Source organism: Ambystoma mexicanum, chromosome 12, assembly GCF_040938575.1.
Source record: "Ambystoma mexicanum isolate Mex_15411 chromosome 12, UKY_AmexF1_1, whole genome shotgun sequence".
Taxonomy (NCBI): domain Eukaryota; kingdom Metazoa; phylum Chordata; class Amphibia; order Caudata; family Ambystomatidae; genus Ambystoma; species Ambystoma mexicanum.
The window spans coordinates 476,570,627-476,596,446 of NC_090936.1; the positions used below are offsets into that span (position 1 = coordinate 476,570,627).

The 25,820-nt window shown below is 43.4% G+C and overlaps 1 protein-coding gene across 1 annotated transcript in view; it reads right to left on the reverse strand.

Annotated features, from left to right (window-relative positions):
* The window catches only part of DENND11 (DENN domain containing 11), a 215,025-nt gene that overhangs the window by 130,608 nt on the left and 58,597 nt on the right, over positions 1-25,820 (reverse strand). Inside the window, exon 2 of the mRNA XM_069628748.1 lies at positions 18,533-18,632. Within this exon, the coding sequence (XP_069484849.1) occupies positions 18,533-18,632 (100 nt within the window). The remainder of the gene's footprint in view (positions 1-18,532; positions 18,633-25,820) is intronic.

Sequence of the window (25,820 nt, forward strand, 5' to 3'; positions counted from 1 at the left end):
ATTGGGACAGGGCTGTGGAGAAGCTGGGGATCACAACCTTTCCGTCCCCATTCACGCCTATCTTTAATAACGGGGACTTCACACCGGGGTTGGAGTTAGGGGCGTTTGAACAGTGGGAGAAGGGGGGCTGCAGAACGCTGAGGGATATGTTTAGTGGTGATAGAGTGAAAACGTTTGAGGAATGCAAACAGGAATTTGGGGTGAGAGAACGGGAGAGGCACCGTTATTTCCAGATTAGGCACTGGGTAATGTCTGGGGAGATAAGAAAGGCGGCGACAAGGGGCCTCACGCAATTTGAGCGATTTCTTACCACTCATGAGGGCTCCAAAGGGTTGATTTCGGATCTGTACAGACAACTAGAGCAGGCAGGCCCAATAACCACTTGGGCGTATATGAGGAGCTGGCAGCAACACCCAGGGCTCGGCATGGCACAGGAGGATTGGGAGAGGCTCTGGAAGTTGATCCCTAGGGTGGCGAGGGCGACCCAACTGCAGGAGGGGTGGTATAAATATTTGTATAGCTGGCACTATACTCCGGCCCGCTTGCATGCGATGTACCCGGAGTCCGAGGCGAAATGCTGGCGGGGTTGTGGGGAAGAGGGCTCAGCGGCCCACATATGGTGGGATTGTCCCGTCATCAGGCCTTTCTGGAGCGGGGTGGGATAAGCCCTATCCCAGGCATTGGGGGAGGGGGCCAACCAGGATCCACGGGAGATTCTCCTAGGGAAAATGGGTGTAGGGGACGAGAAAGAAGGGAGGGGTAGAACCAAGGCAAAAGTTATCTTCGTGTTGGCGGCGAAGAGCCCCACTGTCCCGACAGAGCAAGACTGGTTGAGGAAAATGTGGGACATAGTTTCGTTGGAATGGGCATCGTATGCAGTAAATAACAGACTGGAAAGCTTCCCGGGAGATTGGGGTGAGACGCTGGCATACCTCAAAGGGGACTTCAGGGAGCAATGGTGCCCTCAGAGGCTTAAGCTTTTGGACATTTATGGATAATCCATGGCGGGAGATAGGGTTGAGCGGGGGGATCTATTGGCGATATGGGGAGGGGGGGTTAGTTTAGTGGGTTGCTGTTTATGAATCGAGTTCATTTCTGTGTTTTCTTGTTTCTTTTTCTCTCTGGTTACTGATTATGATGATGAAAACAATAAAAAAGAATTATAAAAAAAAAAAATTGGTGTGCTTGCTGTATGTGTATGTATAGATCGGATGTGGCAAGTGAGTTTTTTTAGTTGTCTACTTGGTTGCAACTTGAAATGTTGCCCCATGCTTAGAGATAGAACCACAAGTGTGCCCGGTGCAAGCAACGGAGTGGGACTTCTGGGGGCCAGGTTGCAGACCACTTAAGTAACTACCTGGTCCACCATCTTTGATTGTCTTTCCCCTGGCCTCTATTTGACAACAGTGCTGCCTTGGATATGCCAGAAGACAAGCAAGCTGGCAGGAGGCCGCTCCTGTTCAACTCATCCATGGAATCTGAGTGTTCGGAAATTATTTTATAGCCCAATGAGGAATGGGGCATTTGTTTTACACATGAGCTTTCTGGGACAACCCCGGCAACATGAAATTCACCCTTTCCTGAAAGGGGTAGTAGTTTTGTTATGGTCCCCCCCCCCCACTGGCAGGGATTACGTTGACATAATCTGGGGATCCCCCCCATGCCACCCAGCCCCCGTCATGACCCAATGAGATGTCTCAAAACAAGACAGGAGACTTAGTCACAGGAGATAAGAAATTCCACTGAAACTTGACTCCTATAATTCAGAATACTCCTAACGATACCCTTATGCAGTACTTGTCTTAAAGCGTTGTGGTATGGGTGACAGACAATGCACCCTTTGCCTCTGTGCAAGGCCTGTTGTCACGTCGATTGACCTCCGCTTGATTTTTTCCCCCCGTCACCCATTTGCCTAAAAAGGGACAGCAACTGCACCTCTCCACTATCTTTGTGGTGCTAGATGGAAACCCCCCCAACCCATGGGCAAGATTTGATGTGATTGGAGTTTTTAGTTACTTATTTGGATGTATTATTGCTCATCTATGCTTCAGCATACTTCTCTAGCACAGCGTTGGATTCGCAATTGGATGAGGCATGTCCCTCTGAATGAGTAACAGCCACGACAACTGGGCTCAAATAACCCCTCTGCTAATGCCTTTTTGGAATTGTTTTCTAATGGTTTTTGTTACAGGACTATAACATTCAAATTAATGCTACATTTTAGTAAAGAAGTCGGTTTATCTCGCATTGGGATGCCCAAGGGGAAAAAGAGTAAGGGTTAACAGCCCACTCCATGTTTTTCGCCATGTTGTGAGCCCTATTATCATTTTATGTTGATTTTATTTCTTCATTTTTATACTAACAGCATTTATTGAGTTTTAGTTTTTTGATACAGACTTACAGCTGCCATAGTTGAGCTGTGATGTTCTGGCCTTCTGTTTTTTTTTTAAAATTATGTTAGTTCTTACTGGGTAGGGCCAGGGCTGGTGTTATCCTCTTTGTATCACTACTAATTAAAATAAACAGACCTCATTAAAATGTGCATGCACTTCTTCCAGTAAATGCTTTATTGTTTGTGTTTCCATTGGAGTAGGGTAAGGGCACTCTTCTAATTTTAAGAAGTTAACCTCCTGCAGCGGTCTCACCGCTGGCTATCGTCATTTGCAAGGTGCTTGCACGTTTTCATATGGGTGAATTTTGTCTGCACAGGCTGAAAAATGTCAAAGGCCGTGATCAAGCTACACCATATAAAAATCCCCATTCTGGAGAGTACCTTACTGTTGTTCATTGGACACTGCAAATCATGAATTGCTGCGTCATCTGTACCTGCAACCTGTGCATCGGATTTCTCTGTGATGCCTTAGAGTATGATCGCAGCGAGGTATAACCGCATCAGCCCAATGATGACCTCCAAGCTCTGAGAATGTTATGCCACTGGGATTCTATTCCGGAAAGGCAGCAATGGCTCGTCTTTCTCAGAAATTTCCCACACATGGTCTGGGATAACCAGACCAGTGTGAAACCACAACCACAGAAGAGTATAATTAAGCATCAAGATGGATAAACTTTGTAAAGCTTGATTGTGCCATAATCAAAGGTTGAAATGTAATATAAATGTAGATGTGCATTGCATTGAATTGGTCTAAATAAAAGAAACATTGGATAATGCATGCTCTGTACTTGAAAGTACAGTGTAGATATGTAGGCAAGTATTTGCTAATATGGTAAGTACAGTAGTTCAAAAATGTAATATAATATGAAATGTAAAATAATGTATGTTTGCCTTCCATTGGTCTGAATAAATGAAACATTGGATAATGTATGCCCTGGGCTTGAAGTACAGTGTAGGTATGTACGCAAACATTTGTGGATATAGTAAATCAACAATACCTACCAAGCTACTCCCCGAGTCAAGAGAAACAAAACAGTGAAGGCAACAAGAGGTGTGGTGTGTCTAGCTATAATATTACTTTACCAGAAGAGTTTTTGTTTCCCTTGTACTGAGACTTGATTGTTAGGCATCTGCGACAAATGTAATGTATACATACTGTATAAGTAAAGAGGTAGTGACTTCTCCACCTAGAAGCATGTTCAGTGTTAATAACAGAGTATCCCAAATGTGCTTGATGAAAGTATGGTTAACTCAAACTACAGTACTGTACATTGGGATGCCCCTTTTTCTATGCTTAATTTTCGACATCTGTGCAAGGTCATAGACAGGTGTTGCAACAAGATGACAAAGGAATAGACTGGCAGCTAAAGGCATTCCTGTCACAATAACATGGGGTCGATGGCAGTGTAGATGTCCTCTACCATGCTCTCTGGGCGGAAATTGGAGGACTACGAGATTAGTTACTATATCAAACCTCACCCCACATTACCACATCACACTCTACCTCACCCCCTCCTAAGACAATGTTAATTTCTTTTATTGTAAGCGTGCCATGCTAATACTCCACAGGATCTGCCTTGTGATCCACAACATCACTAAGGACACGCCAATGGCCAACTTTCAGATGTGAAAAAGACACTTTTGAAGCAAGCCCGCCCTGAAGCATCAGATCCCAGGACATACTGAGGGTAGCATCTCCTGGAAGGGTCCAGGACCCCAGATTTATTTTGTGGCATAATGGACAAAGCCGTCTTTAAAGGGATCACAGTTATGAAGGGGATGTTGCTGTATGCTTGGAAGTACCCAGAGCGCACACAAATTATGCATCATGCGTGACAATAAACCCAAGTACAACTAACTGTTTCTAATGTGATCTAAATCTAGATCATTCCACACAATTTGTATATTTTTCTAAAATAGCCTTTAGCTATTCTTCCATCACTTTTACCAATGTAAAAAACAAAATATTTCTGAAATATTTATACTAATTTATTTTTCAATGCAATTCAATTAGAAATGTATCAAATTAGGATTTAAAACAAAAAAGATGCTAGTCCAAATGAAGGCTACGCACACTTTGTACAGCGCTCTGCTGCTCTCGAACTAGCTCCGCGCTTTAAACAATAAAAAAAAAAAAAAAGGTAACCATCAAGTTTCAAAATGGGTTTTCTACATTTCTTCTTTGTAAACAGAAACTCCTCCATTGTATTCACTGATATTTTAAATCCCTTTACGTTTTAATAACGTCCAAACTTAACTGCAACATTTTCTGGAGCTCTTTGTAAACCATACTATAGGGATTCCTTTCTTAGGGAGAGAGGTAAACAATGAGATTTTGAGACTATATTTGTATGGAGGAAATGGTATTTTCACAAACATGTCAACTGGAGTGCCTAACAGATTGTGAATCCCTTAACTGGGACAGTTTTGACAATAGCAACTACCTTGACCTACAAACAGCCCTACAGGTAAGGTGCATATTGGGCCTTTTTATGCACAGAAACCTTGTCAATATGGCCCTTTTAATTATTACTTGTGTACAGCTTACACGGGCCATTTATGGCAGCACCCCCATAAATCATAAAGTTCACTAGCGACAGCCTGGCAAGCAGCAGCTTGCAAATCCACACTTTACTTTAGAAATCCATACAGTTCCTTGCAAGAAGCAACTGGGATGAGCCCTGCACTGTTTATTTGTTAAACACTCTCCTCTGTTAATAATTCTATCAAGATAATACTAGAGTAATGTAGAAGGGAATTTGCGTTTTGTTCACTATGTTCAACTGGCTGCATTTTGTAGGTTTCAATGTTATTCAAGAATTGTGAATCCTGAACATGCTTTTCACATTGCTTTAGGACACATGTAGTATTGTGTAAAATGAAAATGGTCTTAAAATAGGGCTGCATTTTTGCATCATTTTCCTCTGTTTTAATTAGCTTTAATAGAGGCAGCGCAGTTGCAGCAACATGGGTATTTCATACTTTTTCTTTTCATCGCGGAAGCACATCAATTGCATTTAATGACTTGTGGTTCTTGATGTTGAAGGTTTAGGAGAGCCTCCCAGTAAGCAGTTGTTTGGCATCAGTGGTCGAAGTGTATGAAAAGAAGTAGTGGAACTATGTTCCCTACTGGCCTGCACCACGCCCCACAAACCCCATTGCCACTCCCCTCCCACGCACAATACAAACTCCAAAACACATGCACCTGCCGTTTAAGGGAACGCTCAGTGTAGTGCACCGTAAGTGCAAGTTTCAACTTCTTCCTACACTTTTATTTTAAAACAAAACCATTCCGGAGCGGTTTCTTTTGAAAATAGAAGTATAGGAACAGTAAAACTTAATTAAATGAAGTAGAGGTGCACCGCTCCGGACCACTCTCACCCACTTCGACCACTGTTTGGCATTTGTGAGAAGGAAAGCTTTTGGCGTTCTATATGAAGATGTGTTTTATGTCTTAAGATTGCATGCGTTTGCGTGCATGCACATGCATGAAAGGGCACTGTACTTAGTTTGTTGTCTTAGAGAGCAAGGAATAGCTGGGCATGTGGTCTGGACTTAACTTTCTGACCACCCACCACAAGACAGTATAATGGATGCAGGTAGAAGCAGAGCTGTATATATTTTCAGTGGCACAGATTGTACCGGTACCTCTCAACGGAGGACTGCTGTATATTCAGGCAAAGTAGCCTAATCTATCAGCAGAGCTGCTATACGCATGTCATGGCACAATGACAATTATTCACAGCAGGGCTCATTACATCATGCCCACATTTCTCAGCAGGGCTGCTATATTTTAGGACAGTACCTGCATTTCTTAACAGAGCTGCTGCAATGACAAAGCACAAACCTGTGTTGGCATTTTCTGCAACAAGCTAAAGGTACTGAGCAAGAACAGTGTCTGCGCTATTCCCACCACTATCACTACAAAATATCGAATCCCATTACTGCATGGTAGAAAACCTTGCATGGAAAACAATGAATTTCTCCCAAGAGATAGATGGGGGCAGTCCTCCAGATAAGATGCGCATAAGGCCTTTTTACACACAGAAATCTTGTATAAATGGCCCTTTTAATTATTCATTGCGTACCACTTACGCACAGGTTATTTATGGCAGCACCCCCATAAATCGTGGAGCTCACTGGTGACAGGCTGGCTAGCAGCAGTTTCCAAATCCACTCTTTAATTTAGCAATTTAAAGAAGCAACTGGGATGAGTCCTGGTCTGTTTATTTTTTTAACACTCTCCTCTGTTAATGATTCTAGCAAGATACTACTCTGAGTAATATAAAAGGAAATTTGTGTTTTGCTCACTTTGTTCAACTGCTTGCATTTTGTAGGTTACAGTGTTATTAAAGCATCTTGAATCATGAACATGCTTTTCACATTGCTTTGGGACACATGTAGTATTATGTAAAATGAAAATGGTCTTAAACAAGGGCTGGATGTCTGCTTCATTTTCACTTTAATAGAGGCAGCGCAGTTGCAGCAGCATGGATATTCCATACTTTGCTTTCTTTTTATCACAGAAGCACATCAATTGCATTTAGTGGCTTGGGCTTCTTGATCTCTTGATGTTTGAAAAGCAGAGCCTCCCAGCAAGCAGTTGTTTGGCAGTTGTTTGGCTTTGTGAGAAGGACATTATTTTGAGTATTCTATATGAAGATGTGTTATTTTGTCTTAAGATTGCATGTGTTTGCGTGCATTTTCTTAGAGAGCAAGAAATAGCTAGGTATGTGGTCTGAACTTTAACTGTAAAGCTGCACTAGATTTTCCAATAGAAAAGGCATTTCAGCTTTTTGGATATTTATTGGTGCCATGTTAAAACACAAACAGAAAAATAGGAGGGGGAAGAGCAACTCTGAACCTAAGCAATACAGGAGAATAAAGGTATGGGGGCCAAGGGACAGAGAACATACTGGACAATCCAAAACAGGAATTCGAGCAACAGGAAGAGAGAGCAGTGAGCTACATGATAGAGCAACAAAGAAGCTGAGAAGGGAAACAGAGTTAATAATAGGACTGTCAAGAATCCCACTCCTGTGCAAGTAGCTGGGGCATATACTGTTGCCAAACTGCCTAACAGACATAAATGCCTTTATTTCAGGGCCCTCCTGTGTCCAAGGTGCAGGCAAATGACTTGGGACCAGCCCTCCTGGCATAGAAGTCCTCAGACACCTGAAAGTAAACAGAAGACTGCATTTCCCAGAGGCCCCGCGCGACCGCGAGCCTCTGGGAAGCTTTGGGACCACGCCCGATCAATCGCGCATGCGCGCAAAACCCACACGGATCCCCGCTTGCGCTACAGACTCTCCGCCGGAGAAGACGTGTCTCCGTGGGCTCCTGCAGGCTGCTGTCAGCGGGGCCATTCCCCGCCTGCGAACACTGCAGGCCCCGCTGCTTGCTTGAGATAAGTGCTTTCACTCATTGGTTGGGAACGAGGGCGTGTGGGGAGTTTTTGTGCTACTAACCCGCTCCGACTCGGGGCCTTGAACACCGCGGATTGGGCTCCGGCACCGGCACCATTAACCCTTGGTTGGCAGACTTGCATGCCGGACTCCAATATTGTAGTGAACCGAGGCACCCGGCATCGTTAACCCTTGCTTGGCAGAGCTGCATGCTGGATTCTATGGTGTAGCGAACCGGCACCATTAACCCTTGATTCTTAAAGTTGCACGCCGCATGCTAGGTCTAACGCTGTTAAGCACCAAGCTCATAGGTGTCTCATTTCTTGTAGTGGCAGAACGCCGGCTACGTGGCCTCGTTAAGGAACATTGGAGTGATCGGTCCATGACAGAATCCCGTACTTCTGAAGCTAAGTGCTTAAACCTTTGTGTGATCAAAATGCTCTCGTGTTAATGTTTTGGGGGCATTTACCTGTGTATCTGAATCCATGGGAGCTCTCTGAGTAATACGCTATGGTAAAATCTATGAATCTATGAATGTATGAATGTGATATGGTATTGTCTAATGCATCCAAGCCTAGAGAAGTAATCTGGGTGTTGGAATTGGTAAGCACGAGAAAGTGCAAGGTGCATGAGTCTGGCAGTATCTGAGAGTCCACGGATAGCCCAGGAGGGCTGAACTTTATTTTCCCTGAACTACCCCAACCCTATCCAAAACCTCTCCCATTCCCTCAACCCGGTTTACCAAATACCCCCTACCCATCCAAACCAGCGGACCCTAACCCTCTTTCCCCGGCGGGTCGCGGATGCCTGAGTGCTGAATATCTCAGGCGCCAAGACTCAACGGGGAGGCAGGTGTACGTGCTACCTCCGCGCAAGACAACGTACCTGACAAGGACAAACACACAATAGAAGTGAGGGCTAGAAGCTGAGCAAAAGAGACATTTAGAGACAGTAAAATAAAACACAGATCAGCAGCAGGTGGGGAGAGATGGACATAGAAAAGCAAGACTAGAGAAGGGCAGGCCATAACATACGAGACAGTGCATGAAAGATAACCAAAAGGAGTAGCAACCACAACAAAAACATGAAAAAACAGATATAGCCAGAGTAATGACATGAGAGAGAAAGAGGAGTTATATCAACCGATATAGTGAGATATAGGAGGAAAACAGCAACAATAGAATGCTGAGATGGGAGAGGTAGAGTGACAGAGAAAAAGACTTAAAAAAAAAAGGAGCGACAGGGGAAACGGAGTAGCAAAGAGAAGAAGAAATGAAGCAAAACATGAAGTGGCTGTCAAGCAGGTCGTGCCAGACAGCAACGATAGGCCTGAGAGGCAGAGACGTGATGGTGGTAGAGTGAGGGACTTGATTTATGAATCACCCGATTTAACTAGCTGGTATCTGTAGTAGCTCTTAACAGAGTTTGTGCCCAAGTATCTTTAAGATGAAGCTGGGTAGTATGCATCTAAAAGGTTCTTGTGTGGGGAAATGTTTCCACAGGTGCAATAAGTTATTTAGAACCACTTTGAAATGCAGCCGTTTTGCCACTGTTTTTGAACAAAGTTTTAATTTTACGCACACATTGGATAGCTGTCGGCACTTTTTACTCTTGCGAAGGAGGAAACTCATTTTTACTCTCTTAAAATTGGATTTAATCTCCAATTCTAAAAATTGGAAGTAAAATACTCTCACTCCAAAATCCTATCTGGAGCACTGGATGGAGGGCGGGTTTGGGTAGGGGCATTTAATATAATGGGGTGGTGGGCTTAGGAGGGCTACGGGGGCTCTTTCCCTGCATTAAAAATCCAGAAAATGTATTCTTTTATATGCAAGACTTTCAACCTCACAGTAAAAAATGTGGTATTTTCATACAGATCCTTTCCACCAGCCTCCTGAGCTGGTGTGATGCACACCGGCAACAGTGTGATAAGATGGTACTGCTGTCCTATACGTCACCCCCTCCTACTAGGTCTTGCGCTTTTAAAAAACCTCTGCTTCTCCCATGTCCGATTACTTAGTCCCACTGCCAAAAATCTAGCACATTTCAAAGTCTCATTATGAATCTGCTAACTCGTGTAGGATAATCAAAAAAGGCTGAGAGCTCTTGACAAGCCAGTTATGTCAGGCAAGCTTCACATGGAACTGCCAGTGCCCTAACCCTATGTGGCTTTAAGAGCGAACGGCCTGTTCAGAAAGGTAGCCCAGTGAGTCAATAACCCTGCTGTAGTGATCATTGTGCAACATGTTAGTTCAAATCCTGTTGATAGGTGAGTTAATGCGTCTGTATCAGAGGTATGTGTTTAACATGCAGGTAACATTCAATTGTAACAGAGCTGACAGCTTTTCACTTATCTAAAGGACTACTAAATGTTCAGCGATTCAGCACACATTTCATTAGAGATGCTATACCTGTAATGGCTCAGAACACACATCTCATTAGGGATGCTATAGCTGTAATGGCTCAGGCGTAGAACACACACATCCTATGAGGGCTGCTGTACTTGTAATGGCTGAGAACAGACATGTTCCATCAGGGCTGCTATACCTGTAATGGCTCTGAACAAGCACATCCCATGAGAACTGCTATACTTGTAATAGCTCAAACACACATCTCATCTGGGCTCTTATACTTGTAATGGCATACTAACTGTGCTGGTAGAAAATCCCCATTCAAGCAAGAGCTGCATCTGGTAAAACAAACTTCTCTCTATAATTCCCAGCATAATGGCCAAAAAAAGGTTTGCACACATCTAAAAAGGAGCTCCCAATGTTAAATCTGCACCAGATTTGTAAATGGACAAGACATTTCTAGCTTTTTGAATATTTATTGGTGCTGTGTCAAAAGACAAAAAGGAAAGGGAGAGCAACTCTGAACCAAAGAAATACAGGAGAACACAGTGGCAGGTGGGGAGTCAGAGAAAACGGAGAATGTATTAGACAATCCAAAACAGGAATTCAAGCAACGGGAAGAGTGAGACCAATGAGCTACATAAGATACCAACAAAGAAAGTGAGAAGATAAGAGGTAAATAATAGGACACCCACACACAATAGGAGTGAGGGATTGAAGCAGAGCAAAGGAGACGTATAGAGACCGTAAAATAAGAAAAACACAGAACAGAAGATGGGCAGAGCTGGAAATAGAAAATCCAGACTAGAGAAAGGCAGGCCAATAACATACAAGGCAGTGAAAGAAATATAATCAAAAGGAGTAGCAACCACAACAGAGAAAATGGAAAAACAGATATTGCCAGAGTAATGACATGACATGAGAGAGGAAGAAGAGTTATATCAACTGATACACAAGATATGGGAGGGAAACAACAATAATAGAATGCAGAGAGGGGAGAGGCAGAGTGACAGAGCAACAGACCGCAAAAAACGTGGCATAGCAACACTTAAGTGTAAGAGGCAAAGCATCAGAAATTGAGAAGCGGGGGGGAACGGAGTAGCAAAGGGAAGGAGAGTTGAAGCGAAAACATGAAGTGTCTGTCAAGCTGGTAGTGCCAGGCAGCAACAGTAGGCCCGAGAGGCAGAGAATGAATGCTGGTAGAGCGAGGGACTTGATTTACGATGTACCTAGCTTGCATCAGTAGTAGTTCTTAACAGGCTTTTAGTGTCCAAGTATAATAAAGATGAGGCAGGGAAGTATTAATAGTCAAGTTTTTTTACACTATTGTTTTTCGAACAACTTTATTTTTACACACAAATTGGATAGTTGTCAGATACTTCTTTACTCTGTTGCGAAGGAGGAAACTCATTTTTACTCTTGAAATTGGATTTACTCTCCAATTTAAAAAAATTGGGAGTAAAATACTTTCATGCCAAAATCCTAGCTGGAGCCCTGCCTACAAATGCAATCCAAGATTTTCGGAAAAATGTCTTATCAAGTTCGCTATGTGTATACCAAGCAAGTTATCCACTCATGCATTTGTCAATTTATTCAGGTGCCTAAACATTATTGGTTTCCCTGTTTCAATCTCGGAAAGACATCGCAGTGATAAGAATGTCAGGCAGACTCTACACTTTTCCGCCATCCCTCCCAAAAATGTATTCTTGGGGTAGGGTTCCATATGGTGAATTTATACACAAGTACTCACTTCATCAGACCCCAGAAAAGGCATTTTCCTCTGTAGCCTAAATTATAATGCACATTTTTCGTAACAGGATAAAATGTCCAATTGGAAATTCAGAGAGCCTCATGCTTGGAATGTAGCTCTTCTTCACCTTTATAAAATCGACACGTGTTCCAACCTTTTGATAAGAACTAGTGCACCAAGCCCTAAAGGACACTTTTTTTCCTTAAACAAATTCAGTCCTCATCAACAGGTAAGTACCACATTATCCAGCAGTGGTAGTCTGGTGGTGGTGAAAAGGAGGAACCAATAAGAAAATGTAATAAGTCAGTAAAAACCCACAGCACACGAATGCCCTACACAGGCAGCCACCCTAAAAACAGTCTTCAAACCATAATTACAAGGAGAATCTAGGCATAGTTTGACGGCAGTGCATGGCCAGTGGCTCACACAATTTCATGGTCACAATAGATATAGGCATTTGCACATTAATTGTAGCCAAACACTACAACTGCTTTTAGGAACAAAATAACACATACAAAAACTGGTTCCATTGGCCAGTTTGCATTGTAAGTGTTGTTGTTTTGATCAAAGCTGTCGAGTCAGACTAACCGCCAAAATAAGATGTCCTCAAATGTGATTCATTTCCCAGTGGGCACTGAAATCATGCAATATGATGCAGTATGTAAGATATGCAGGCACTGATGTCAAACTCAAGTAAGTATGACATCAGCGCCTGCGTATCTTAACTACTGCATCATAAATACTGCTACTTGCTGTTCTCCCTCCTGTAGAGGACGGAACAACTGTCACTAGCCTTCTGATCGCTTGTCAGTAGTGTTTCCTTCATCTTTGGGATCACATGATTATGTTTTGGGAAGCTAAAAAGAGCCCAAAAAACCTTGAACATTTTGAATGACGTTGGTATCCCACAAGACATTCGTAATACAATCATCCAAAGCAAGGAACTATAGTTTATTATACAAATTGACTATATATTCAAACATATTGCTGCCAGTCCCTGTTGAATTGCCCATCCAACACCTCGTTTTACCAGTCCATATTAAAGAAAGTAACAACTTGTCAGATTTTCTAAACCACGCTCTGGATGTGAATGCTCATATTTTTCTCCCCCTACATACTCGCGCAGGTAGATATTATAAATCACTTCTAGAGGCTGTGATGAATCCAATGGTGCCATCACTCCTTCTGCAGCAGTGACCTCCCCTTACGTGGCCAAGGGATGGCAGCCGCTACCTGATCCTGTCCCTGGGGTGTATATAGGGGGAGATAAACTCTGGGGATGTGTCATGGCATCATCGGATGAGAGATGGTATCCCTCTTTTTCTTCTGAGGATATCCCAGCCATACCAAATGCATTGATGGTACATTGTTACACCTCCCCTCATCCACCTAGGAAAAGTGTTGGAAAGCTTTTCACCAGATCTGTATACAAACCATTTGGAAACCTCTGAGAATGTTTGCCCAAACTCCATATGCCAGTCATCAAGAATTGACTTCCATTCCCATAAGCACGACAATTCTGGGACAAGGAAGAGGGTTCGAATAATACAGATCGACCAAGAGCACAAGCCGCTCTCTAGTTGTTACAAGTACTTACCTACAGCTGGGTAATGTAACAGCTGAAGCAGCTGGCCAAAGAGAGCTGCTGTCAGGAGAAGACTACATCTCTTGGAAGCAACCGAGAGACTGAGGCACTAGAAGGTGTTCTGTGTAGCCAACCGGCTCATCAAGAAGGAGATGGAAAGCGGACCATGACGAAGAACACGCTCTAGAGACGCCAGAAGACATAAGGAAAAGCCAAGGGATATATATTAAAGGGGAAAAGAAACCTGGCAGGAGAGTTAAGTTGTTTTGTGCGCCAGTCATGTTGATGCTCAACAGAATAATAATCCTGAACGGAAACCAGAGTGAAGAGAATTCCAGGAAAAGGGAATAACCCTCGGGAGCAAGGATCTCTATGCTTTGGAACTTTTTGTGGTGGAGTTAAACATTTCCTTTATGAACATTTATACATAACTCGATGCCAAATACATTGTCCAATGGCACTTTAGAATTGTTTTGTTAGAATGTGAGGGTCAGAACAGAACTTTGGTCACAGAACATTTTGTTTTGGACATTCTGACCAATGACAGAGCCTTAGTTTTGGTCTTAGGTAGGGGAACTCCTCCAATGCAGGGACAGAGACATTTTCTAAACCCCCTTTTATTTTAATTAAAGTCTTCGGCCAAAACTATGAATGAACGCCTTGTCTCAGAGTTTAATTCCCGACTGCTCACAAGACCCAAATAGTGGCCAGTCAGATGAAGTCACATGCTAACACCTCTGCAACCAAACTTACTACCAGATATTTAAAAAAAATCATGGAACCTAACCACACTTTATAAATCCTGCCCTTGACACAGCTGCACTGAATCTAGCCTTCCCAGCTAATCCTTTAGAAAAAACGATCATAAATCAATTCAAGACATATGCCGATCTGGCACACTGCAGGGACGATTTAGACCTGGAAAGAGTGGCCAAGTCTGTTCTAATCACATTCTTAGATATCCCCATGTTCTCAGTTGATAAACACTGTGGCTGAACCCTGGTCACCTATTCAATTTCTGTGCAAAGTTCAACACCGTAATTCCACAATATTCGCAAATCACAATTGGAAAATGCAGGACCTGTGAACACTTCTATGAACTACTTTGAATACTTCCGATTGGGTCGATCTCAGATTATTTCCTTTCCCACTGCTCCTCAGTTGCATGTGAGCGGGTGTCCCTTAGGGATCTAGGTGGTCACCAATCCCTTTGAATATATTTATGAAGCCTCTAGCTTTGTTAATTAAGCCCTTCAACCTGGAGTTCCTTAATTATGCAGACATACAGATTTTTGTGCAAAACTCCAAAAAAGTAAATTTCTCCCAACAACTTTGAAGTCTATAAGAAGGCATTTACCAATGGATGAGTGAAAACATTTTTACCACTTAAAATGTGTGATACTGGGAACATCATTGTACCTTGTTGTGCATTAGCTGCCAACATTAGATGTCCTCATAAGTAATTCAGTTCACAATAGGAACGATTAAAAACTGACACACATGGTAATGCTCTTTATATAATAATGATGTTTATTGATTTATTGCACATCGCAAAGAAATGTTTATGTTGCCTTACACGTGGAAACGTTTCCACACTGCTCTGTGCGCTCTGATCCAGGCGTCGGGCCTCCCCATGTCATCACCAAGGTGTGTGTTTTACCTTCCCAGCAACAGAAATGAGAAGAAAAAAAAAAACGATTTTCCCTAAAAATAGATACATGTTAAAACGAAGTCCAACGCCCTACTCGTCCCATTCACACTTGCTGTTTCCTGCACAACATGGTTTTCAGTAGCCCAATTGTGCAGAAAATAGCCCAATCTGGCAGCACTACATCAGATCTGTAGCTGATTGGCGAGGCTGAAAATAATTCCTAGATTGGTGTTTGAGGTTGTGACGGGAAGCTAGCGGCGCACAGCTGCTGCAAGTGTGCAGCGCATTTTGAAGAACTGCTGTGCACTTCCACCATGGCAACTTCTCCTCTGAAAGCCAGCTCCTTCTCGCTTTGTTTTGGCTTTAGTGGCATGCGCCAAATGCCTCAACCAAAAAGGCTGGGCTTTAACGGTTTACAGAAGTTTCCAAAGTTAGGAAGAACATTTTGGAATGCTTAACACGCCCACAAAGCTTAGATAACACCGGGTTTGTTTCGTAGCTCTTCGCTTTTCAGTTGCAGCTTGGACTCATACTTGAAATTCATTAAATAGCAATAAACTGTATTAGGAGACCACAACCATTACCTTTGCTGGTACGTTAACATAGGACTACACGACTCGAGCTGCCTGCTAGTTTGATGTTTTGAGGCCTAAACCCATTATGGCTGCTGGCACTATAAACATGCCGACTCCACACTAGGGCGTTGCTTGTGGGAACCATAATAACAGAGGGTTGTGTATGGGATGCAGACTGGTGGAAAAGTACGCATAACCGCCGAGGATGGGAGATATTCCTAAAGTTACTGCCGAGTTGAGATATTTCAAGAAGGTTCTCATCATGTGTTCGGGGGCAACAATGAGGAAAGCAATGATGGCGTGAATAGGACTTGCCCACGAATCGGGAAAATAAAACATCCTCCGACTGCTTATTTATTTTATTGGGCATTTTTAGGAGCTTATACAACAAATAAATAGCGTTTCAATGCGCCCACAGGGCAACAAGGAGGGAACAAGGGATTGAAGACAATGATACACTGGAAGGTAAGGACAAACCTACTAGGCCTTGTGAGGATTAAGAGCGTACAAGTGTAGAGAGAGGAGGGGGGGGGAGAGGGAATGGCGTGTAAGTGCTGGGGTGCCCGTGCTCGTGAGTGAGCAGCTGGTGTAAGTGCCTAGAGTAGGACGGGCTAGGGAACTATCATCTGTAAAAAATAAAAATAAATGACTACGTGCAGGCCTACAGTGGAGAAGGCCGGTAAGTGCCAAGTCAAGTGCTATGTGTAGGAGGAGGCTGAGGGCTATTAGGTGTGGGAAGCCAAGGCCACGAAGGACACATAAGGGCCCTGGTCACCAATCACAGCAACCGTGAGATTAGCAGGGGAGGGAGGAAGGGAGGGCTGGGGTGGATGAAAAGGAAAGTCTTGAGGAGCTCCCGGAATTTGAGGAGGTCCCGCTCAAGAGGAAGGGGGAGGCTGTTCATTAAGAGTGAGCGAGCTGAGGAAAGAGATTGGCCTTCGGCACTCTGTTTAGCAAAACGCTAGATACGCTGAGAGTTGGTACCAGAGAGAGTATTTAGTAAGAGCCAGTTGCAGATAGCGTGGTCCCTAGCAACAGACAGCCTTGTGGATGATGTAGAGGGATTTGAACTTGATCCTTGAAGCAACTGGGAGCCAGTGGAGAGATTCTAGGGCAGGGGAGATGCAGTCCCTGGCCTTGAGGCCAAGGATAAGTCTTGCTGCCCTATTCTGGATTAGCTGGAGGGGTCACAGAGAGGAAGAAGGTAGATTCAAGAGAAGGCTATTGCAGTAGTCTAGCCTGAAGAGAACAAGAGCTCTGGTAACATGGAGCTTCTCGGGGCAAGTGAGAAAAGGGAGAATTCCTTTGAGAAGGAAGAGTTGAAAGTTGGACTTCTTGGCAATGTCCTGAATGTGAGGGATGAAGGAAAGAGAGGAGTCAAAGATGACTCCAAGCTGTATGGCTTCAGATGAAGGAGAAGGGGGAAGAGCCCCCAGAGGATGGCCAAATGGAGGGAAAGAAAGAGGGAGCAGGTGTCCCAACAGGGAGGATTTCAGTCTTGCTGGCATTAAGGCAGAGATCGTTGGAAGTGCACCAGGACTGGATTGTAGTTAGGCAGTCCGGGATGATGGAAGATGCAAGTGGGTATGCTGGATTGCAGTTAGGCAGTCCGGGATGATGGAAGATGCAAGCGGCTATGCAGGAAGTTTGAAAAAGAGTTGTGCGTCATCTGCATAACACGAAGTTGGGGGAGAAGGAGGAAACGAGGAGTGCCAGCTGAGCAAGGTAAGCGTTAAAGAGCAAGGCTTATCACAAATGTAATCTTGAAGTACTTAGCTTTGGGAACTTTTTCTTTGATATTGCACCTTACAAAATGCTACCATCATGCGTTTTTTCTGTGTGACTGACTTTATGGAATGTGGAATAACCTGGCTGGTGACGCAGAGAACTCAGTGCCCAACAGATAAATGTAAACAGCATGTTTGCATTTGGAGCATGGTGCTGCAGTTGGTTATTTGACTCATTGCTTGTTAAGCATAGTATACATCACCTCACGTGCATTTCATGTTAAACTACGCCTTCTTGTTTGCTTAGCTGGTTTGTATTGTGAACATCAATCAAACGGCAAAGCACTCCAACACAACTAGCATTAAACACATGTTTAAATAAGGGCAGTGTTGCATCGGGACTTCTAAATGATGGGATGCAGAAATAGGTTCTTCTAGCAGCAATGCCTTTAAAGAAGAGATAAACTAATACATTGCTAACAGACCACCAGTTAAAGAGTTGCTCCAGTTGGAATGTATACACCTTTAGCCGCAGTCCCATTGCAGGGCTCAAGCAAGGAAATTGCCTGGGGTTGTTGGCTCCATGTTACAAAAATGAACTTTTAAGTTCATTATTATTTTGTTTACAATAATCCATTCATGAACCCTCAAATGAAAACGTTCTGCTCTGCCTTCCTGCCACCACCTATGTGTGCCCAACGCACCCCCGCCCCCTCACATGGCAATGGAGGAAGAAAGAAATGAAAGGTGTAGAAGCTGGCTTTAAGCTTTCCCCCAGGATATAGCCAAAGATCAGGAGGCTGTAAGCACACACACCAAGTTGCAAGATTGACTTTGTAGAAACATTTGCGACCACCTTCACTACTCGTTTGTCGACTTGGGTGTTGTCCCTTGCATTGCAAACAATGCTGAACCCTTTGTTGCAATTGTCTTCCACTCCCCAACTACAAAGACAAACAGCCGACCAGGCTGAGAAACATAGCTCAAGAAACATTGGTACCACATTTTCAAATGAGAATCAAAGAGGACCAAACATGGCTTCCTATTTCTAGAGTGTATCCATATAGTGACGGTTTGCTCCAATAATCATACTCACATGAAATCAGACTGAATTCGATGGGAACCACTCGCCATAGATTTGAACTCCACACCATCCAGGTCAATATCCCGTGGCAAACACCACTCCACAAGGTTTCCTGTGAAAAAAAGACAGGGATGAGTTTTAGGGGAGTATGTATGGTATTAAGGACGTATGGAGTACAACATTCCAAAACGTTCAGTCCACCGCCAAATAGGTCTCAAGATACACAGTTTCTCCTGGTGAATGTTAAACCACTTGAAGTGCATCTAACAATGATAATGGTTCCTTTGGAATGTAGAGACTGCAGTGCCCTATGCATCCCACAAAGACAGATTAATTCACCTCTCAACTGCCAGCTCAATTGTTCACATTTTGCAGGACCATAAAAGAAGCACTCTCACACACTATGGGAAGCTCTGAACCTTTGCTTGCCGGGAATTTCACTGGTGAACATATAGCCAATGTAATCAACATTATTTTGAAATTATACTTTTACTAATTTGTATACTTAAGCAGCAGCCATTTTCCATCATTAATCATAGGAGCTAGACATGACAAGTCACAAAACCACATGAAGTCTCAGTAAATCTATATGCAATGTCCAACAATATTAACTTGCAATGCCAGTAGCTCCTGCTTGATTTCAATTTGTCAATACAACAGTAACACCATAGGTCAAAAGCTCTGTTTATATAGGGTGATTATGCCCTCCAAGGAATATCCAGCAGTTTGTCTTGCGAATGACACATTATGATTGACAAATTCACAAGACAAACTGCTGGATAATCCTTGGAGGGCATAATCACCCTATATAAACAGAGCTTTTGCCCTATGGCGTTCTATGACCACGAGGCAATATATATGTGTGATTTGAATTGGCTTAACATACTGGAGGGCTACTTCTGGAAATAAAGATCTTAAAACTGGCTCCCTCAGCTCCAGTAGAGTATCTGAGACTTAAATTGAGCTTGGAATCATTGAAAGGACAGCTCCTTTTAAGGAGAGGAAAATTGTATTTGAAATCGAACTCTAATCCCAAATTCCCAGTTCTGGCTACGGTTGGAAGAGCTAGCTTGGTTGAATTGGGAGATGCAGGTTGGAAGTTTGGAGTTTTGAATGAGAAGTTTGTAAATCTGGGCTGCCACCCATATTTTAACCAGGAAACACATTATGAAATCAAGAAGGCCTTATTTAAGAGGAAGGTTGAGCAGTGTGACTGGGTTAATGACCATCAACATCTATCAAGCTTACGAACAAATAAGTATGTATCAAATGTCACATCAATATCTAAAAACACAAAGCTATCTTCGACAGAGTTCCAGCCCAGAGGTACGAAACCTAATGCTTAGATTGCAAACTAATATATTACCTCTGTTGGTCTTCGAGGGAGCACATAATAAGGTGCCATTAGAAAAAAAGGGGTCTCGGATTTGTAAAATACTTCAAAATGATTGCTGCGAGACACGTTTTTTTACAGAATGTATACTACTGGGGCATCTTACATGTGTATACCTGGTCAAAATGTGCATGAGTATGATACCATTAAATCAGCAGAATTTTCTACTACTACCGTCTCATTTCCGATTCAAAGAGTCTGCACATCGCACTGCATCGGTTGGGGCGTATAATTATCAAACATCTTCCTTAAATTTGTATATATCCATTTGCTTACTTATTTTAATATTTTAGTCACCCCAATGCACTTTTAGTATATTCTAACTGTAGGCATTTGCAATTCGTAATTAAGATTGGATAACAAAATGATGTTATTTTCTCATCTTATTTTAACAACGTACTGGAAATAAAGCTATTTATTATTGCGTAATTGATCTATGAGATAATATTGCATATGTATGTTCTTGCCGTTTTAGTAAGGGTTCTTTTAGAAATAAAAACAAATAAAAAAATAATAAATACAAACATCTTCTACTCCTTATCCCCCCTTTGCAGGATTTTGTGAGTCTAATCCAAGTTAAAATAAAAACACAGATCAACAATACATTTGTTGTTCCCTCGAACAATGATTTTCAGCCCGTGACTTGAAGGGTGCAAGAAAACCTGCATGTATTGTATCACAGACTTAAAGGCAAAGCCATAACCAGCATGACTGTCCAGAGAGACATTGTTCAAAATTGTAACCGGTTGAGAAACCGAAAGTCGGTCCGTGTTTGACCAAACTATGAACCATTCTGCCTCAATATTTCTATGCTATTCATGCAGCCAAGGGGTACGTTTTATTACCTGGTACAACTCCCTGGCTTTACTTAGTCACTCCCCTCTCGTTGGCAGAAAATTTTCTTTTCAGATTGTAACCAAACATGCACTAGCCGCCATCAACATGCAAAAAGTGATTCTAATCCTCTTCCTTTGACGATAGGCCGAACACCATCAAGGGATTTAAGGATCTCTCAATACCATCAATGTCTTTGATTTATGAATGAACCTCCACCTGGCTCTTAACCGGACGACCAAACACGTCAACATGAAGCCCTTTCTACAAAATGTATCACTCACATTCCTGTAAATCTTTGATAACCCAGATGATAATGCATGCCAATGATATAGGTTCTTATACCCATGGAGTCTATACTGATTGATGAGCGAGACTTGCAGATTTTGTCACAAAGTAAAGACCATAAGCTATCAAACAAATTTACCCAGATCATCTAAGCATCTTCCATTTGGATCTGGGAGGGATAAATTGTGGGTTTATCAAAACCTAGCAATGTTATTTCCTAAAGCGCATTAGCCAAAGCACAAATAAAATCCAGGGCAAAACACAGAGCGGACACAATGCTGACAAGTCAGAGCCAAGCACACATATGCCTGTCAGGGACAGAACAGGGCCCAAGGACACAGTGAAACATCAAGTAACTTGGTACTCCACTCAGAAACCTTTTGACCGCAAACCTATTTATCTTAACAGCTTGGTTAGACTAAGAAACAGTTTGGATAACAAAAATCTGTTTTTCTTGCTGATCTCACATAACCCAAACACTTTAATAACAACACAATGTAACAACACTTACCAACAGATGTTAAGGTGAACCTACGGCCTATTTCATCCATTCAAAATCCACAGTAAAAAAACATGTTGCTAATTACGATTTAATATTGAATTGATATTCAAGCATCCGATATATAATGAAAAGTGATTGAGGGATAACAATCTGAGGTCTCTCGATGATCTCAATCACCCTAATTACAAAGGTCTTAATCCAAACGGGAATGCCAAGGCTGGAGGGCGAGTGGCCTTTGTTTTCAAGGACCTTCTAGCCTTCAAGAAAATCGAGCTACCAACTAACCTCGAGTTTTAAAGTCTCCACACTAAATGTATACCATCACCTAGTTCAGTTTTATAGACTCATTTTATGACAGTAATTTCTCTGTAACTTTGGCTAAATATTTGAGCACAATAATTTATCATGCTCATAGATCTGTCTGATAGGGATGTGAACTTATGGCTAAAAGACCATGATAATAGCAAAGCAAGGAACTTTATTGCTGCAGTCAAAGATAATCGGACTGCCAACTGGTCTGAAGGCCAACTCATACACAGGGTTATACTTCAAACAGCAGTAAAAAAACCAAGTTGCCAGTTTTGACTGGAGAGTCAGAAGAAGAGCACAGACTCACTAAGGACATGTGGCGTAATATTTCATTTAAAAAAAAAAAAAAGGATATTGCCTATCTTTAACTATCACTATTGGCAATCCATGCCTATGTAAATAACTAAGCTGCTCATCAGTTCTGAAATGTTCAAAAGGACAAAAAGTCAGCTGTCCAAAACTACCCTTTCCTGACCCTACCACTGTGAAAACTAACCCATGTCTAGAGAATGACTCACTTCTTCTGAGGGTACTTTAAATCTTTATAGTATAATCTGCAAATAGTCTATTGTGACTTCTTGGATCAAAAGCTTCAGTTCCTTAATTGGGATATTGGGCTTTTCTCTTCTCTTCTCTTCGCATTTTTCTCTTGGGGCTCTCTTATTAGTTTTCTTTTCTTGTCTGTAGTTCTCAGCCTACCCTTTTACTGAGCTTTGTTGGGCTTTATTTAATATGTGGTTTCACTTGCCCATTTTCTCTTAGCTCTTTTCCATATCTTGTTCGCTCTTCAAACATATATTGGTGTTGTACAGGATGTCGAGTTACTGACCCCAGCATATTTTTATCCTCCTCTCTTCTCATTATTTGGTTGCTTAACAGTTCTTTTTCGAAAGTAGTAACTCTTGTGCTTCGTTTGCTTCAAGCTTAAATCTGTTGTGGATGTTATACTTGGACGAGTTAACTGTGCAATAAAATGATTCCCTTTAGTCGTCCTGTGCCCCCCGTTCTCCCAGTTACCTTTGTTGTGATAGGAGAATGTCTTTGGCAGCCTTCTTGCTTGGAGACCCTTTTTTGGTTCACGGACCTCGGACACCTTTTTCTTCTCTGGCATCACCCGCCTTGCTATTTCCATTGTCTTTAAGGTCTCCTGGTCCTCCAGGCGTGACCATACACCCTGCAGCCTTCTAGTGCCGGTGGTATGGGAAATGTTGCCTGGATGCTCGGTGCACTACAAATTCCTGTCTGTGGTTGCGCCACAACCTTCTATTGGGCTCATGCCCTTCCATTCGCTCGTGGTTCGAGTAAGATGCGACTCTGGGGTACTGTCCTGCAAAGGTAAGTGAGTTTGAAACTCGCGGGCTTTGGGGTTTCCTTCTCTGTCAAGGTTAATGGAGTAAGGCTGATGTACATAGTCCTCTCTTTCTCCTTCTCGTTTGCTTCCATCTGAATGCACATTTATCTACGTCCTCGTCACAGTGGATTGGGCATTCTCTTTTAAAGCGGCATGACCTTTTTTCATCAGAAAATGGTATCTATTAGGAGTTTCTTTGTCCCAGTCTTGATACCTCATAGTTTCTAGTATTGTAGTTACTCCGTCCCAGTCTTGGTAGTTCACCGGGTCTGGTATTGTTATACATCCCATGTAGTCCATCATATGGAGCACTTGAGTCCTTGTCCCCTGAGTGGGAAGAGTCTCCTGGTGAGGTCCCACTTGGCGCTACCCCTAGAAAGGGTATTGTGCATCGGGCTCCCCTCTCTAGCCTCACGGGAGGGGGCTCCCCCTTGGGGGGAAGGGACCAATTCCCTCAATTCTTCACATATCCTTCCCCTGATAGCTGTGGCTTCCCCTTCTTGAAGGATGGGGAAAATCGGCACAGGAAATCAACATTCCCTGGTTTTTGTCGTCCTCATTACTCTGGCTTTGGTGTATTTTCGTAAACTCATCCAGGTCAGAGGAGAGTGAACGATAATTAGCCTAAATCTTCTGCCAGTTAGGAAATACTCTAAATAAGCGACAGCTCCATTTTCTGGCCAAAGCTTCCAATTCTACAGTAGCATAAGATTGTTCCCTGGGGAAATGCTTCCAGCTTGTGTATAACAAGGGGTGTTAAATTCCCTCGTATTCTTGCGGGAGTACAGCACCTAGGCCAACCTTAGAGGCATTGGTTTGGAATAAGAATTCCTTATGCAAGTCTGGCATCTGAAAGATGGGTTTGCTGCAAAGAATGGTTCTTAGGCCCTAGAAACGTTCATGATCTTCCTTGCTCCATATCAGTTTCTGAGGTTGTGTATTTTTCAGCTCATCACCTATCTTCTCTAACTGCTATCCAATCCCTCTCACTAAGTCAGGAAGGAAGAAGTTCAAGAGGGACATCCTGGTCTACAACCCAGGCCTCCCTATTGCCGATACATGCTTCAGTGATTTTTCCAGACAGACTCTTGGTTGTTCCCTATCCAGACCCATCAACCCCTCCTATGGTCTCTGTTCTCTCTCCTTTTTCCTCCTCTCCCATTAATGGTGACACTCAGTGGTAGGTCCTCTTGGTCTCCTTCCACTCCTCCAAGACCATCATTAATGTCTATCTGAACAGCACCGTATTGGGCCAGGGCTCTCAGCCCAATCTCCTCCTTTTCGATAGACCTTCCTTCCTTCCTTCCTTCCTTCCTTCCTTCCTTCCTTCCTTCCTTCCTTCCTTCCTTCCTTCCTTCCTTCCTTCCTTCCTTCCTTCCTTCCTTCCTTCCTTCCTTCCTTCCTTCCTTCCTTCCTTCCTTCCTTCCTTCCTTCCTTCCTTCCTTCCTTCCTTCCTTCCTTCCTTCCTTCCTTCCTTCCTTCCTTCCTTCCTTCCTTCCTTCCTTCCTTCCTTCCTTCCTTCCTTCCTTCCTTCCTTCCTTCCTTCCTTCCTTCCTTCCTTCCTTCCTTCCTTCCTTCCTTCCTTCCTTCCTTCCTTCCTTCCTTCCTTCCTTCCTTCCTTCCTTCCTTCCTTCCTTCCTTCCTTCCTTCCTTCCTTCTCCTGCTACTCTTACCAGAACCTCTCTGGTGCCTCTGCCACCTCCTTCTTCCATCACTTCTCTGGCACCCTCCTCATCCTCTCTGGCTACTTCTCATCTCGTTCTACCTCCTGTGGCCACTCTCCGGCCCCTCTACCACCGCTGCAGGGCGTACCTCAAGCCTGTACCCCTGCACGTTAGTCTTTCAAATGTGGCAACCTATCCACGTCGCTACTCTCAACTCTTGCTCTGCTGTCAAACACTCCTCGGACATCTGCCACCTCCTTGAAGAACTTGACTCGGATGTCCTCGCTTTTACAGAGACTTGGTTCACGGCCAGCTCTGTCATGAGTTTTGACACTCTCCTCCCTAAAGGCTATAAAGGTCCTCTCCGAACCCAGAACCAACCGTCCCAGAAGTGGAGGAGCCCTGATCTTTCCGGAGTCGGTCCCTGCTGCGGTCATTCCTGTGCAGGCATACTCCTATCTCCCGTGGCCCCTCTCTGACTGTGGCCACCATTTACAGGTCACTGGCCAGGTCGCCCTATTCCTCTAAGAGTGGACTGACCTCTCCTCTCGTCTCCTTGCCGCTACATCTCAACATCCACCTGGATGCTTCTAATCCCTCCTCAGGCTCTTCCAGAAACTCTGTGACACTCTCTCACTTTCCATTCTAGCCTCTGGTCCGACACACTCTGCCGGGCACACCTTGGATGTTCTAATCTCCTCAGACATCCCCCCCCCTCAAACCCTCTCACCACTCTGCTCTCCTGGACGGACCACTTTCTGCTCTCCTCTCACCTGACCCCAGCACTGCCACCTACCTACAATCATTTGGCCCATGCTGCGTGTATCAGTGGATGCCTTTGCCACTACTTTCTCTGCTCCTCCTATGCCTGCGGCTGACACACTGACACCACCCTCTCTAACCTGCATCTTTCTATCTCCAACACTCTGGATGCCCTTGTCCCAGTCATGAGAATACGT